At 45.4% G+C, this 17,959-nt stretch overlaps 1 protein-coding gene across 4 annotated transcripts in view; it reads right to left on the bottom strand.

The window, feature by feature from the left end:
- Positions 1–17,959, bottom strand: part of LOC149356754 (abasic site processing protein HMCES-like) — a 113,705-nt gene that overhangs the window by 46,304 nt on the left and 49,442 nt on the right. For all 4 annotated transcript variants that reach the window (XM_089584305.1, XM_089584307.1, XM_089584306.1 and 1 more), the window contains one exon: positions 8,109–8,183. In XM_089584305.1, the coding sequence (XP_089440431.1) occupies positions 8,109–8,183 (75 nt within the window). The remainder of the gene's footprint in view (positions 1–8,108; positions 8,184–17,959) is intronic.

Below are 17,959 nucleotides of genomic sequence, written 5' to 3'. Positions count from 1 at the left end.
TGCCGGTAAAGTGAGTGCAAGATTTTCTGCACGTCGTTAGAGAAATTTTGGAAAAACAAATAAATTTTATAAATAGAAAAGAACAGCTATGTGCACCATGAGACTTTTCAGACACCTCACCACAATAAATATTTTAATTATTTATGAACAGCACTTTGGGCACACACAAGCGTGGATGCATACCCCTTTGCAATCAATTTTTTTCTTCAACTCTCATGGTTATTTCAAGAATAAAACCATTTATTACCCTTTAATTATACTTATCAAGCAACAAAATGGATCTGTTGCACGAATCCACGCAACGTACCCTGTAAGTACATTTTGTACTTGATCCGTCTGACACACCATTAGCCACGGCCTTTCCCAGATTCAGGAATTATCACGGGGCTTTCTCGTGGCTCTTCCAAAGCCGCATCGCAAATGTCACTCCCACAGCGGGAGCATCCAAGAGTGAAGATTAAAGTGTTTTTACTGGGCTTATTGTTTTTAAATCTTTGTATGCAGCCCCACCCCAACGGTACCTAGTGCTAGGTCACAAACCAGAAAAATGACTCCAGATTGGGACCATGATGAAATGAGGAGAAAACGAGCCACAACTGACCATCGAGAAAAACTGTTCATTATTCACACTGTGGTTGCCTGAAAGGGACGGAGGTCCACTTGCCATTCTTGCATTTGTTGGCATCGAGCCATAGCCACGGGAGGCCACATAAGTTCCTTGAGCAATTAGAAGCTGCAAGTTGACCCTCATCGTTGCTCATTAAGTGAGCATTACTCTACAAGGGCCGGAGGCGGTCCTTGACCTTTGTGTCCCATGCTGCTCGGAGCTCAACTTAGCTAAGGTTTTAATAACCCTGGAACTACTCGGGCTGCGATGTATCCCGGTAACCTCTGTCTTCCAGTTAAGTAACAGAAGACACATACGGTATAATATATCAACCAACAGTCTAACCAAGGGCATCCTCATGGACCCAGTCGTCCTAAGGGCCAGTCTCAGGACTGATCTGAGGTTTGCCCCAACACGTCATTGGGTCCAATCCCGGTCAAACAATTGCTTTGCTAGTCCCCACAAAGTGCCCGGTCTTCCTCCCCAACCTTCACCACTGTCTAGAAGTAGCTGTGGTTAAATATTGCAAAAATCCAAAAAGAAAAGAAGCTGCCAGCTGCAGCAATTGCTTTCTAATATATTAAGCACCCGAGTTGCGGTCAGAAGAAATAAAGGGACAGGGTGAGGATAGCAAAGGGAGGCACAGAGGGGAGCGATATAGAGAAAGGACAGGGAAGAGCCTTATATACTGTTCACAATATTTACAAAGATATAAAAAAGGTGAACAACTTTGCACCGCTGGCATGCAAGTGTCCAGGCACTGTCCGAATTATTTCATACCATTGACTACCCTGCGGGAGAACGCATGTTGTTAAAAGCTCCCATGGAAACCGAATGCCGGGATCATTGCACTCAGTCCCTGTGCCACATACAGGAAGTCGTGCACCATGCGCTTTCATTCGACAGGACCGTGGAGAGATGGCAATTGAGCGGAGTGGATGCCCCACCGCTTGTACATAAAAGAAACGCCTTTGGCAAGGGACAAAGCCTCCTTCGTGGCCCGACAGGCCGGCTTTCCATTATTTTGTCCCCACCGAGCACGGTCATCACTCACAGAACAGGTGCCACCATCATTCCTGTTTGAGTGCTTACGTGCTTGTTACCGACGTCGTAGTGTGCACCAACTTGGAATGGCAGGAACACTAATTTTCTGCGGAGTAAACGACCGCTTTGTGTTAACCAGGCTGCTTTATTCCCCAAAGCAGCCCTTTGGGAAGCCTGTGATGGGTGCTGCTGTCATCTGGATGACCTAGCAATATGCTGCATGCACTCACATGATCACAGTGGGCCCTTCATTATCCTTCATTTCCACCACTCTAATTATGTCAGAAAGGACCAAGAAGCCCAGCAAAAAGTTCTATTTGGATACCTTTCTTATACAGTGGGCCCTTCGTTATCCTTCATTTGCGCTGCTTTACTTATGTCACAATGGACCGACTAGCCCGGCAAAAAGTTCTACCTAAAATCTTTCTCATAGAGCACCTTTTTCATATGTGCTGCTCTACTTATGTCAGAATGGACCAACTAGCCCGGCAAAAAGTTCTACTTGAATACCTTTTCATAAATGGGCCCTTCATTATCCTTCATTCGCGCTGCTCTACTTATGTCAGAATGGACCAACTAGCCCAGCAAAAAGTTCTACTTGAATACCTTTTTCATAAATGGGCCCTTCATTATCCTTCATTCGTGCTGCTCTACTTATGTCAGAATGGACCAACTAGCCCAGCAAAAAGTTCTACTTGAATACCTTTTCATAAATGGGCCCTTCGTTATCCTTCATTCGTGCTGCTCTACTTATGTCAGAATGGACCAACTAGCCCAGCAAAAAGTACTACTTGAATACCTTTCTTATACAGTAGGCCCTTCGTTATCCTTCGTTCACACTGCTTTAATTGCGTCAGAATGAACCAACTAGCCCAGCAAAAAGTTCTACTTGAATACCTTTTCATAAATGGGCCCTTCATTATCCTTCATTCGTGCTGCTCTACTTATGTCAGAATGGACCAACTAGCCCAGCAAAAAGTACTACTTGAATACCTTTCTTATACAGTAGTCCCTTCGTTATCCTTCGTTCACACTGCTTTACTTGCGTCAGAATGAACCAACTAGCCCAGCAAAAAGTTCTACTTGAATACGTTTTCATAAATGGGCCCTTCATTATCCTTCATTCGTGCTGCTCTACTTATGTCAGAATGGACCAACTAGCCCAGCAAAAAGTACTACTTGAATACCTTTCTTGTACAGTAGGCCCTTCGTTATCCTTCGTTCACACTGCTTTACTTGCGTCAGAATGGACCAACTAGCCCAGCAAAAAGTTCTACTTGAATACCTTTTCATAAATGGGCCCTTCATTATCCTTCATTCGTGCTGCTCTACTTATGTCAGAATGGACCAACTAGTCCAGCAAAAAGTACTACTTGAATACCTTTCTTATACAGTAGGCCCTTCGTTATCCTTCGTTCACACTGCTTTACTTGCGTCAGAATGGACCAACTAGCCCAGCAAAAAGTTCTACTTGAATACCTTTTCATAAATGGGCCCTTCATTATCCTTCATTCGTGCTGCTCTACTTATGTCAGAATGGACCAACTAGCCCAGCAAAAAGTACTACTTGAATACCTTTCTTATACAGTAGGCCCTTCGTTATCCTTCGTTCACACTGCTTTACTTGCGTCAGAATGAACCAACTAGCCCAGCAAAAAGTTCTACTTGAATACCTTTTCATAAATGGGCCCTTCATTATCCTTCATTCGTGCTGCTCTACTTATGTCAGAATGGACCAACTAGTCCAGCAAAAAGTACTACTTGAATACCTTTCTTATACAGTAGGCCCTTCGTTATCCTTCATTCACACTGCTTTACTTGCGTCAGAATGGACCAACTAGCCCAGCAAAAAGTTCTACTTGAATACCTTTTCATAAATGGGCCCTTCATTATCCTTCATTCGTGCTGCTCTACTTATGTCAGAATGGACCAACTAGCCCAGCAAAAAGTACTACTTGAATACCTTTCTTATACAGTAGGCCCTTCATTATCCTTCGTTCACACTGCTTTACTTGCGTCAGAATGAACCAACTAGCCCAGCAAAAAGTTCTACTTGAATACCTTTTCATAAATGGGCCCTTCATTATCCTTCATTCGTGCTGCTCTACTTATGTCAGAATGGACCAACTATCCCAGCAAAAAGTACTACTTGAATACCTTTCTTATACAGTAGGCCCTTCGTTATCCTTCGTTCACACTGCTTTACTTGCGTCAGAATGAACCAACTAGCCCAGCAAAAAGTTCTACTTGAATACCTTTTCATAAATGGGCCCTTCATTATCCTTCATTCGTGCTGCTCTACTTATGTCAGAATGGACCAACTAGCCCAGCAAAAAGTACTACTTGAATACCTTTCTTATACAGTAGGCCCTTCGTTATCCTTCGTTCACACTGCTTTACTTGCGTCAGAATGAACCAACTAGCCCAGCAAAAAGTTCTACTTGAATACCTTTTCATAAATGGGCCCTTCATTATCCTTCATTCGTGCTGCTCTACTTATGTCAGAATGGACCAACTAGCCCAGCAAAAAGTACTACTTGAATACCTTTCTTATACAGTAGGCCCTTCGTTATCCTTCGTTCACACTGCTTTACTTGCGTCAGAATGAACCAACTAGCCCAGCAAAAAGTTCTACTTGAATACCTTTTCATAAATGGGCCCTTCATTATCCTTCATTCGTGCTGCTCTACTTATGTCAGAATGGACCAACTAGCCCAGCAAAAAGTACTACTTGAATACCTTTCTTATACAGTAGGCCCTTCGTTATCCTTCATTCACACTGCTTTACTTGCGTCAGAATGGACCAACTAGCCCAGCAAAAAGTTCTACTTGAATACCTTTTCATAAATGGGCCCTTCATTATCCTTCATTCGTGCTGCTCTACTTATGTCAGAATGGACCAACTAGCCCAGCAAAAAGTACTACTTGAATACCTTTCTTATACAGTAGGCCCTTCGTTATCCTTCATTCACACTGCTTTACTTGCGTCAGAATGGACCAACTAGCCCAGCAAAAAGTTCTACTTGAATACCTTTTCATAAATGGGCCCTTTATTATCCTTCATTCGTGCTGCTCTACTTATGTCAGAATGGACCAACTAGCCCAGCAAAAAGTACTACTTGAATACCTTTCTTATACAGTAGGCCCTTCGTTATCCTTCATTCACACTGCTTTACTTGCGTCAGAATGGACCAACTAGCCCAGCAAAAAGTACTACTTGAATACCTTTCTTATACAGTAGGCCCTTTGTTATCCTTCATTCACACTGCTTTACTTGCGTCAGAATGAACCAACTAGCCCAGCAAAAAGTTCTACTTGAAACAATGACAAGCCACATAATTATAACAAATTCACAAAAACCATTCAAGAAACGATGTCTGCCTTCAAGAGCTCGACAGATGTATCATTAAAGCATCTGTATCCCCTCTTCCTAATGCAAAAAGCTTCTAACAGTTCACATGCTGCCTTATCGTGACCTCTACCCAGGATCCTTATCCCATTCAGCAGCGGCTCACACGCACTGCAGTTCGCACAATGTTCTGCCAAATTTGTGCCTTTGCCCCAGAACACCCGCAAATGATCCCACACACAGTCATGAACGCACCACCATGTCTGGCCTATGTAGGCCCTCCCGCAGGTCAACAGAATTAATGGGTTGTGGAATCTGTTCAAAACAAAAATTTTTTCGTTAGCCCCTTTAGGGCATGCAGCTTTCAAATCACGAAAATCTTGAAATTGAATTCAAATTTTAGAAAGCACAAGATATTGTGAAACAAGTTTTTGGGCAAGTTGCTTACTTTCTTGAGACATACATAACTGCAGCACGGAAACGACAAACACATAAAAAGAAGCATGTATAGATGTTTGTGTGTAGGCGTTTTTTAGGACGAAACACATTTTTAGGTGCTTCTTCCTTATGTGTTCGTGGTTTCCGCGCTGTAGGCAAGTCTCGGGAACCAGATTTCGCATCTATGAGGCCTTTTAAGCGCATCCCTAAAAATTGTCCCTTTAGATAGTTGAGAAGTGACTTAAAAATATGTTTTTGTTACCATTGGCAGCAAAAAACGAGCTGAAATCTCCATGAAAATGTCAGTTTTCTCTAAAGTGTTTTTTGACCTGACTGCCCTGCTTGCAGAAAGAGTAGTAGGGCAATGGCTTCCCAGATTTTCATGCCACTTGTTACATTGTATTTTGAGGTAAATTTTCTATGTAGTGACATTCCTACATTTTTTAATTACTTCATAATTTTTTTATTCCGCTCCTAAATTGACATGATAATGAGTGCGTTATGCATGCGTGCATATAAATTCTGTGTAGAAAACTATCAAGCTGCTAAAAATATTTCGAGAATGTCACTGCATCAACCATTCCTTTGAGCAAAACTAGCATGACTGCATACTCCTACTGTGAATTGTAGTTGCACAAGGCTTTCTGGAAGCTCGGTATAACAATGAAGTATATAAAACTACATAACATCATCACCATCATCATCAGCCTGACTACGCCCACTACAGAGCAAAGCCTCTCCCATGTCTTTCCAATTAACCCTGTCCTTTGCCAGTTGTGGCCACCATATCCCCGGAAACTAGTTAATCTCATCCGCCCACCTAACTTTCTGCCGTCCCCTGCTACGCTTGCCTTCTCTTGGAATCCACTCCGTTACCCTTAAGGACCAGCGGTTATCTTGCCTTCGCATTACATGCCCTGCCCAAGCCCATTTCTTCTCACGTCATGGCTAGGCGGTGTGAGCCGCCGCCTGATTTCACGAATTCTGCACCCACCCGCCCGCTTACCAACTGCCCGCCCGCCCGCCCGCCGTTTGCCTGTCCGTCCATCCATTTGAGAACGAGGGGGGGACTGTGGCATGGAGGAAGGTGCCACGTGGGGTGCACGTCTGCCACAATCGAGGATGGTTCAATGCTCATTTGCAGCTCAACGAACGTGGTACCATGTGCTTTAATGGCATGTTTCGCTGGTTTGTCAATGTGAAGGAAGCAGTTCCTCCGATGAGTGCCGAGGTAAGAGCGGCTTGGCGAGCCAAGCAACGGTAGTGGAGAGTGGCAAAGAGCCAGGTCGAGGCTCATGCCAATGTTGCATCCAAGAAGCACCAACAAGAGTCATGCAATCCAGTCAAGCTTATGCATTCCTGTTGGATCAACCCATCGATCGCCGCGCAGTTTTTCCACTCGCTTCGCTTTCAAAGGTATGGCAGAAATCAGTTGTAGGTTCATATCACTGTTGTGTTTTTCTGGTGATGGTGGCTAGTTCCAAAGCCCTTTTGCTGCGGCGGGCTGCACGTACAGAGGTGTCAGCACACTCTAACTGTTCTGCTTCAGGCGAGTATCGTGACCCCTTCTGGTGCAGATAGTACAGTGCTGCCTGAATGGCAGAGTCTCTACAGAATGACATGTCGCCAGTATGTTTGTACCGCACAAAATGTCTTGAAAAATCGAGGCATTTCTGCCATGTTGTCCAAAGCATAGGTCACTCTGAGCATGCCTCATTCCTTCAGGCAACACGGTCTCAGTGCGAACCCTTGCAAAATGAAAACAGCTACACTTTTATAACATGTGCGGGGGAAAAAAAAAATTATGCCTTTTGATAGCCACATAGCGGATACGCTTAATATGAGAAGATGTCAATTGTTCGAGATTGCTGGAGATAATGAAAATTGCGCCACGGCGCTGATCGCAACAGCGAAAGCCCAAAGCTGACAGATTTCTACAAAATAAACCTCTTCACAAACTATTCAGTATGCTCTGTCAGTGTTCTGTTCGATTTTGCGACAACGAAATTTCCAGTTCAGCAAAATTTTTTCATGGGTGCCGCAAATTGCGTCACTACAGGATTCGAATGTAACACTTCGATAATTAGACCACCTGGTCTACTATGCGGAGCACACACTTGTCGACTGGCGTGGCCTGCCCACTAGCACTCGTGCACTTCTGCAGGCACGAGAATTGCTACGTAAATACAAAGGTTAACAAAATGTGTGGGTATCTGTGTGCATGTGCACACATATGTGTAATGAAAATTGAAAATGTGGTTTTTGGGGAAAGGAAATGGTGCAGTAACTGTCTGACGCCGTAAGGGAAGGGATAAAGGAGGAAGTGAAAGAAGAAAGCAAGGAAGGTGCCATAGAGTGAGTAATTTCGACCACCTGGGTATCTCTAACGTGCACTGACATCGCACAGCACACGGGCGCCTCTTGCGTTTCGCCTCCATCGAAACGTGGCCGCCACGGTCGGGTGCGAACCCGGGAACTACGGCTCAGCAGCCAAACGCCCTAACCACTCCAATCCCGATTTCGTCACAAACCGAGTGAAGTGATGTAGATGCTTGATAGGCATAGCCCACCAGCCCGAGCACAAAGAGCTATGATGACTCAAGGCATCACAGGCTCTGTCAGATGCAGCGAAAGTCCGGAGCGCCACTCGCAAAATGTGTATTCACTCACAGGCACTCTGGAGTGCAGCCAGCTGATGTATGGCGGGGCCTCCATGGTCAGGATGCTGAAGCCAAGTCTGCCAGTCTGGAAAATTGGAAATAAAGAAAAAGAAGAAAATATCAACATGGGCATCGAAATGTGATGAACATTGCAGTCAAGAAGTGGCCAACACATGATACAATGTTCAGAATGGGTAAAACACTTCCCTGTAAGTCCCATAGCTAATGACAATTACTAAGCATTTGTGAATAGTAGTTTTTTGGTTCAAAGTGAATATTTCGAATACTTCTGGCAGACAAAAAAGGTTGTGCGACACAATTGGCATTTTCCAAATCAAGAATTTTTCTAACAGGCATAGCCATTACATGAAAAAAAGAGAGAATGCATTAAAGCTTTGTCACACTCACTGAATCTGTGTCGATGCCCTGCAAAAAGGCCATTGCAAATTGAGGGAGCCGACCTACGTGCAGTGCCAGTGTATCTGTGGGGTGTGAGACCTACAAGTGGGGCCACCACCTAGGTCATTGCGCAGCTGTTGCTTTTAAGCAGCGACTCCATGATACCTGCTATGGCCAGCACCACCCCGCACAAGGTGTTTGAAAGGGAGACCGATCTCCATGTGTCTCACGCTAGCTCGAGCCATCGCGCTTGTTTAGCAAATTCCACGCACAGAGGAGCAGCTGTGGCAGCTGAAGTCTGCTCCGACCTCTTCTGCGGTATTCAAGGAAGCTGCGTGTCCTCCGATTAGAGAGATTTAGCACAGTGTGATCCGTTCCCACGGGGAGCCACTGCACGCACACAGATCGCCCTGAGGATGCCACAAGGGAGCTTTACCAGGCGCTTGCACATCAGCGTACACACTGGTGGCATGCGGGAGCTGATCACACTATGCTAAACCTCTCCATTAATGCACTGTGGTTACAGTGCGTGCACACCACAGGTAACCTGGCAAGTACAGATCTGGGCGCCACGCTTCTGCCAGCTCACGTCTGTGTGCGCGAACTCCAAGTATACTTCTCGAGAAAATAACGTCTTTATTCGTTCGAGACGAATACTTGGAATACCAAACATTAGGACTGAATCGAATATTGAATACTTCACTGTTCAACCACACATTCGAAATTACTGAATATTCGCACATGCCCACTAATTCTACAACAAGACAACTGATTCGGCCCCTTTAAATGATGCAACATGTGTCAGAAAATTCACCCCCCATGAGTACCCTCCACTCAGCTTCCACCTGGGCCTCTCTGGGATTCCAGCCCCCAATTCAATTTTCTCGTGCCTGAAAACGTTCTTCGCCCCTAGGGCTGCCAAGCCAAGATGCTCACTCTGTGTGCAGTTTCTGTGCACTTTTCGCCTCCCCACCAGACAATATTGGAGCTTTCACAAGAGCTTCATTGATCCTTCTGCAGCCATACGTCACCTATCATGTGCCATATTCTTGCATCTTCAGGCAATTTCTTCATTACAGTACAGTCAATCCTCCATTTTGAGAATAGCCAACAGCATTTTGGGGCACGTTTTGTACTCCAAATTTAGGGTGCAATCATTAGTGATAATGCATTATTGTACACATGCTACTCACCAACCCAACAGCTCTTGAAAAGTACTTCCAGAAAATCAAATCAAATTCGAATAGTGGAGCTTTGCTACCAAACCCACAATTGAATTGAATTTATTTCCACGTGACATGGTAGGGACGAAGTAAAAAGACACATTTCACAGCTTTACTGGACTTCACTCCTAAAAACAACACTGGGTCATGTGACAAGTAGAGTATAACCTCATTAATTCGAAATCACAGGGACATTGCAATATATCTGAATTAACCAGGTTTTCGAATTAACCAACCACAGCAAAAAAAATGAACCCAGGCAAAAAATTTAGTCATGGGAACGCTCTACCTTTACACTGGACGGACTCTACGATTAGCACTTACTGGCATGTAAAAAGTTGAGTGTCCATCTCGTAGTTATTGCGGTCAAAAACAAGGGCGACGCATACCCTCTCCACCTTGCCCCATTCAACAACTCAAAGTAACAAATGCGTAACAATGCAATCACAAGGTCAGCAATCTGAAGCCGAAGGGGATAAAAAAAAAGTGGCGTTCTACCCAGCCTGCACACTTGCAAGCAGCCCAACTCACTAGCAGCAAATTGAACAGTGAATGGTGTCGGAGTTTTGGATTCAACTGTGACGCACGCCCTGGAGATTATCGAAAGTTTGCCCTTGCAGTACCTACCACTCGTCCGAGGAAGCAACACCAGTGTGAAGGAGCCTGGTAAAACGGCGCACAATTCCAATTTTCTGCAGCAGAACTGATTTGGATAAGAATCAGCAGCTTTCTTTGTGACACAAGGAGCCCCTTGTGTCTTACCGGGATTGGGCACCGGCATAGGGCGCGTATTATCTGGCGCTCACCCAAAACTACCTTAGACTTCCCAAATAGGCTGGCTGTGTGTATAGGTCATGGGAAACGTGCTGACGGTGTTCGGGGTGAGAGGTGCTTCAATGCCAGTGCCTCCGCTAGCCACTGTCTTGATGAAACGCTGAGAGCATGTTACTTTGAAACTGGTATCCACGCCTGTGTTGCACTAAAGCACATATTTTCCTTTGCAGGTGCGTGCTTTGGCGGTTTACAAGCCATACCAGATTGGTTTTTGTGCTGAGAGTACTAGGCCTGGGGCGCTTTGCATATTGAGCATTGGCATTAAAGGTGCACTGAAGAGGAATCTGAACTCGTCTTTTTGCCGCAGGAACTCTACCTACGCGTTCCGAGCATTCGTAGAAACATCGATTTATTGCCCTGTGTGGCCGATTTCCCTCATTAAATCGAATTAACGTCCGGCTCCCGCCTTTTTTTTTTAATTCTGCCTCGTACGGTGGGCGGAGTCGACCGATGCGGGGAGTGCCTTTCAGCCAGCTCCGTGGAGGCTTTGCTTTCGCTTCATTTTGTTTTTTAGGTTTCCATGAATAAATAGTTTCATTTGCAGATAATATAACCGAAAAATAAGCCCGCAGAAATAAAAATACGCGCGGACTATTTGCTTCTACGGACTACTACGTATTACTCCGCCGATGGCAGGGCGGCAAGCCGCCACGGGACTGGGTGAAAGGCACTGCCCGCGTCGGTCGACTCCGCCCATCGTACGAGGCAGAATTAAAAAAATAAAGGCGGGAGCCGGACGTTAATTCGATTTCATTAGGGAAATCGGCCACACCGGGCAATAAGTCGCAGTTTCTAAGAATGCTGGGAGTGTGTAGATTGAGTTCCCGTGGCAAAAAGACGAGTTCAGATTCCTCTTCAGTGCACCTTTAATAATCGGCATCACTCTGCAAAGCTGCCTCGTGGCTCCAAGAAGCTGTCACTTGATCAGTTTGTGGCAAAATCGGGACCAGACATCCTTGCATAGAGCCTGGGATCTTTGAATTAAATGGGCTGGCGTGCGTCACCAGTTCGAATTATCTGGCTGAATTTACATTAGAAATTACGGGACCGTAGAAATTCTTCGAATTATCCGGAATTTCACACTATCCGAGTTCGAATTATCAAGGTTTTATTGTACTTAACCACAACCTAAGCAGCACAAAATAGGTGGACATAATACAGCAAAACATTTTTTCATTTGGCAACAATAACTCAAGTATAATGCACAGATACAAAGTAAAAAAGAGCATTCTACTCATGTACAGATTTGGTTTAGTTTATGAGGTTTACGTCCCAAAGTGGCTCAGGCTATATAAGGGACGCCGTAGTGGAGGGCTCCAGGTAATTTCGACCACCTGGGGTTCTTTAACATGCACTGACATCGCACAGTACACCGGCCTCTAGCATACTGGCGCCGTCGAAATGCGACCGCCGCGGCCAGGATCGAACCCACGTCTTTTAGGTAAGCAGTCGAGCACAATAACACTGAACCGTTGCGGCAGCTCTACAGAGGAGCAAAAAGGCAGTAAGCTGTCCTTCAGTGCACCTGCCTTCAGGGGCAAGCGACCATGTTGCAATATGCAGCTCTCTCCACTGCAGTACACACAGAAGCAAAAAAATACCAAGAAAGCTCTAACATACTATGATAAAGGTGATTATGTAGGTATGAATACTGAGCTAGCATCTTTTTATGACACTTTTGCAACCAGTTATGAGGAGCGTCCTGTTGAAACTAAGTGGCAACTTCTTAAACTGAAATGCTATGTCTAACAGAGGATATTCAAAATTCCCCAAGTGTGCTTTCCCACACTACAATGTTGCCCAATACAAGATGGCTGACCATGCCTTTCCGGCTGAAACAAAGCAAGAAGGGCTAGATTTTTGTTTGATTCTTCCAAAATATGGTTCTTACATTCTATCCACACTCTTAGCGCATGTCCTGTAGCCCTAGCAGCTTTTTAAAGAGAAGTCAGCCATCTTGACTTTGGCAACATAGTTATGTGGGAAAACGCACTTGCAGAATTGTGAATATCCCCTCTTAGTTCATTTCCACTAATGCAATAACAGAGTGTGTGCAGTCCCATGGTTCAACTCAGTACTAAAACGTTTGAACAAGAAAAACAGGCTTTTTCGTACTGCTAAGCATTCAGACAATCACACACTGCATGGGATAACTATTTTTTGCCGCTAACGAGTACAAAAAATCGTTACATACCGCTAAACTCAACACAACTTCTTCAAACGCACTTTTTCTAATAACAACCCAAAAAAGTTTTGGAAAATGATCAACCCTTCTGTTTCAACCAATATTTCATTGTTACATAGCGACGGCTGCAATGTACTTCAACATGAAATTGCTGATGTGCTAAATGATGCATTTTGCAATGTCTTCACTAATGAGGCCCTTTGTAAACCTCCCACAGCCACCGGTATATGCTCATCCTCAAATGTATCCTAAAACCTTTGACCCAAACTGTATCTAATGTCACTGATAAACTAAAGAATTCATCCTCGGCAGGAACAGACAGCATTAACGCCAAAGCACTTAGAGAGAGAGAGAGAGACTTTAATGAATAAAAGAGAGGTCTGCTTGGTTATGAGCCCAGCATGCTACTCCAGCTGAAGGTGAAAGAAGAGGGTGAAAAAGAGAGAAAAAGGGAAAAAAGAAAGATGGAATCAGGCATACTCAACACTCACCCACTCACAAACATACATGATTATCAAAGTATGTCCACTAAGCCTGTGTCCGTAAGAAAAACTAAGAATGCTTTTGTTCCTCGTGCAGGCGAAGTCGCATCACTCCAGAGTCCAAGGATGTGTTTCAGGTGCACGGGGCTGTCCTGACAAAGTCCTAAAGCACTTCACAGTGCCTTGTGATGGGGATTAAAGACTATGCAGCAGCAGATCAAGTGTTGAAGGTCCTCGCGCACACCACATGTCGTGCATAGAGGGCTACTTGCTACTCCAACTTTATGAAGATAGAATTTAGTGAAGGCAACGACCAGGCAAATTCGTTGCAGGCAATTGCGATGACTCTACCTAGATTGCATGGGATGTGGAATTCACAAGTAGGGGGCTCTACCTAAATTGCGTGGGATGTGGAATTCCCAAGTAAGGTCGATGCGAAGAAGGGGTCTATATTGACGCTGCGGATCCCACCACAAAGAGCGCTGCGTCTGCCAGGATTTAGACGCCAGAAGTCTCGCGCCATCAGTAAAGGAAAAGGGTATGGGTGGGAGCCAGGAGGTGACGCCATGCACCAACCTCGCTGCACCATCAGCATGATCGTTGTCTGTGAGGCCGCAGTGAGTGGGTAAACACTGAAGCACAACACAGTGACGTAGCTCACAGGCCTTTGTGTGTAATCTGTTCAAGTCAACGACGATCTGCTCCTGACTTCCTGATGGCTTTATCAATTGTAGTGCATAGCGAGAGTCACTGAAGATAACCCACGCTCTTGGTGGTTGTTGCAGAATGTAATTAAATGCTGCTTGCATAGCAGCCAGCTCAGTAGCAGTAGTCGAGGTGCGGTGACTGAGTGTTGCTGAAATTGTGCTGCGCGTTGACGGAATCCAGTCGCCAATCACTGATAAGACGGATGTGACAGAGCCATCAGTATAGATGTGGCGATAAGCATTGTAGCAACCACAAATGTGCTCAAGAGCGAAGTATTTAAGTGCAGGATCGGGGGTGTTTGTTTTTCTTTTAATGCCAGGGATTGTGGTCTTGATTTGCCATGCTGTGTACCTCCAAGGTGCAGAGGAGGTTGTGGCAGGGTGCTGGTCAGTAGCTTGTCAGAAGCATGTCAGTAGCTTTGTTCTGTCGCTCCTATTTCAGCAGTCGCTAACTTCTGGTACAATTCCCACTGACTCGAGCATTGGGAAGGTCATTCCTGTCTTCAAAAAAGGTAACTGCTCGTGCCCCAGTAACTACTGACTGATATCTATCACAAGTGTTCGTTCAAAGATTGTGGAGCATATTATTTATTCTCAGGTTGCAACTTTCCATCATCCGTAAACTTTTCACCCCAACCAGCATGGCTTCCAACAAGGCCACTCTTGTGAATCTCAGCTTGCTCTTTTCCTTCCCGCTATTCACACCAACCTTGACCTTAATATACCTACCAACACCATTTTTTTAGATTTTGAAAAAGCCTTTGACAAAATTCCGCATCGTCACCTGCTACTCAAACTGTCAAGTCTTTACTTATACTCTTGTGTGCACACCTGGAGCAGAAATTTCCCAACCAACCGTCTCCAGTTTGTTGTTGCCAACATCCATCCATCCACTATCTCTCATGCCCGGTCAGGTGTTTCCCAAGATACTGTACTAGGCCCCCTACTTTGCCTCATTTATATTAATAACCTACCAAACAACATAACATCTAGAATACGCCTGTTTGCTGACAATTGTGTGATACACTATTCCGTAAATAGCCTATCAGATGGTATTACTCTACAGAACGATCTCCTGAAAGTGCAAGGGTGGTGCGACACCTGGCTCATAAAACTAAATGTCAATAAAAACTTTCTAGTCTCTTTCCACTGCCAACGTAACAATTCATCTCCCAACTAACACCTTAACGGTTGTCCTATAACTCGAACCAACACTACCAAGTGCCTACGTATTCATATCTCCAGTGGCCTATCCTGGTCCAGTCATATTACTTGTATACCTAACCCTGCCAATCGCATCCTTGGCTACTTACGGCATAATGTTGCCAAGAAACCCCTTCTGTCAAACTAATTGCGTATGTATTGCTTGTCAGACCTGAACTAGAGTATGCACGTTCTATATTAGATCCTCCCCAAACTAACCTGTCTAATTTACTGAAATGTAATCGAAATCATGCTTCACGATTGATTCTTTCAAATCACTGTTATCAGACTAGTGTGACACAAATAAAATTCCAACTTGAACTTCGTACTCTAGCGTCCCGCCGCAAATTAACTCGCCTTTCTGTTTATCGCAAGATTTTTCCACAGCTTGCCACCTGACAACGAGTTCATCTGTCCAGCCCATTGTTTATCCCGTCACAGCCACCCCAAAGCTGTCCACCTCCAGCGTGCCCACACCACAACAATTCAAAAATAATTTTTTTCTCCGTACTGCCCTGGACTGGAACGACCTTCCCAGCCAGATCCCTTCCTTAACAGGTCTTCAACAATTCAAGACTGCCGTCGAAAATTATTTTTTGTCATATATGAAACCCTCTTCGCCCACCCCTCATGTAATACCCCTTAAATTGGGCCTTTGAGGACCTAATAAACAAATCAATAAAAAATTGGTAGGAGTTTAACATAGTTAAACAGAGTAGAAGTGCGAAAGCAGGTGTTCATTCTTCAATTGGAGGAGGCACTTACTAAGCTCCGCCCTAAGAGTATGACATGATATCTTTCGTGGGTTAATGCCCATATATGCAGAGATACTCTACTTAACATTCACTGATCCCTGGGAGTCCTCACAGCTCTCCTGGCGCAGTGGTACAACAGTTAAGTAATGCCAGCTGTGCGACGCTCTTCCGAACTTACCTGAATAAGCTCGGATAGTAACTCGGATTGCTAGGCAATGGCACAAGATTGTACGTATGCATGGTGACAAGGTTCTTAGTCAATGTTGGTGAGCATATGAGTGCTTTTGCACTAATAAATAAATAAATCTAGGCCCTTAGCATTCTTAGCTTGTTGGGCATTCTCAGGCCACTAGCATTCTCGGCTTCTTCCATCCACACTAACTATCCTCCATTTAAGCTTCCCTATACTCTCGCCACACCGTCGTCCTGCTACGCTTACCATCCTCCGGTTGGTTTCTCCACCACTCTCGCCGCATCCTCCTCATTCCGCAGTAACCACCTTCAAAATAGTTGCCATGGTAACCACCTTCTGGTTACACCTTCCTATGCTCTCGCCATACCCGTCTCCTTCCATGGTAACCCTCTTCTACATTCCAGGGTAACTACCCACCAAGTGGTACCCATCAAATACCCACCAGTTGCTTCTTCTTACGTTCTTGCCACATCCTTGTTGGAGCTAAGGCGAGGAAAAACTAGGTCCGACAGTGTTGGGCTTTGAACTGGTTATTTACTGCACTGCGGCGGCCTAGTGCCAACTTCTTCCGTGTCTGGCACTGCACATGGCCTGAGTTCTGGCCTGCAACCAGAGCACAGCCCTCGCCGAAGAGACACTTGTTCGGCGTCGCTACAACAGAGTACCTAGGTCATCTTTTCACTCCACAAGGCCTCTCAACAGCAAAGTCAAGGCAATTCAAGATTTTCAACCCCCCACGTCACTTAAAAAGCTGAGAGAAATCTTGGGCCTTCTGAACTTTCATCGCCACTTTCTCCCAAAGTGTGACCATTTCCTGAAGCCTCTGGCCGACCATTTATCTACCAAAAAGGACCTGAATGCTCCACTTGAGTGGAGTGACAAAGCTGCAGCTGCATTCGCTGCTGCTAAGAAGGCGTTCACAGATGCCACCATGCTCATACATCACGTTCCTGACGCTCCACTTAGTCTCATCACTAATGCACTTAGCATTGCAGTCGGCGCAGTTCTTCAGCCGCATATCTCTGGTTGGCAGCCTCTCGGTTTTTTTCTCACAAAATTTGAAGCCACCTGAGGCTAAATGCAGCATTTTTGGTTGAGAACTGCTAGTGGTGTACCTTGCCATTAGGCATTTTCGCCCCTTCCTGGAGGGCTGGGACTTTCACGTCGTCACAAAACATAAGCCCTTGATGTTTGCTTCCAGCGGAATCACAGCACCTACACTGTACGTGAGATCAGCCAACTGTGTTTTATCTCCCGAATTTACAGAGGACCTACGTCACATCCATGGGCCGGTAAATACTACTGCTGATGCACCCTCCTGTGTCGGTGCCCTGGCAGGCATCCCAATCACCAGTGGACATGGAGGAACTAGCAGCAGTCCAGTGCAACGACCCAGAGCTGCATCAGCTTCGTTCCTTATCCACATCACTGTCCTTCGCCGTCCGTCCACTGCTGTTTTCCTCCACGCTGATTACATATGAGACATCCACTGGTGTCCCGCGTACCTTTGGCTTTTTGTCACGCCATTTACGACCAACTGCACCACCTGAGCAATACCGGTATTTGTGCAATGCAGAAGCTGGTCACATTTTGCTTTCTTTGGCCAAGCGCCAATGCCAATGTCCATTGCTGGGCACGAACCTGCCTTCAAAGTCAGCGCGCCAAAGTTCACCGGCATACCATCATGACCGCCTCTCCCTTTCAGCCTCCCGAAGTCAGGTTTTCTCATGAAGGCTTTCCCATGTCCATATAGAACTTGTTGGTCCCCTACCGTCATCACTTGGGGTCTCTTACCTGCCCATTGTTGAAACTATGGCAGAGACAGTTGCTGCGGCCGTCATGGCCGGCTGGATGTCTTGTTTTGGCTGCCCTCTGTCGTC

Source organism: Amblyomma mixtum, chromosome 3 (genome assembly GCF_055824585.1).
Source record: "Amblyomma mixtum isolate Tamu chromosome 3, ASM5582458v1, whole genome shotgun sequence".
Classification (NCBI taxonomy): domain Eukaryota; kingdom Metazoa; phylum Arthropoda; class Arachnida; order Ixodida; family Ixodidae; genus Amblyomma; species Amblyomma mixtum.
The sequence above is the reverse complement of the archived record's forward strand: the minus strand, read 5'-3'. Positions and strand labels throughout refer to the sequence as shown.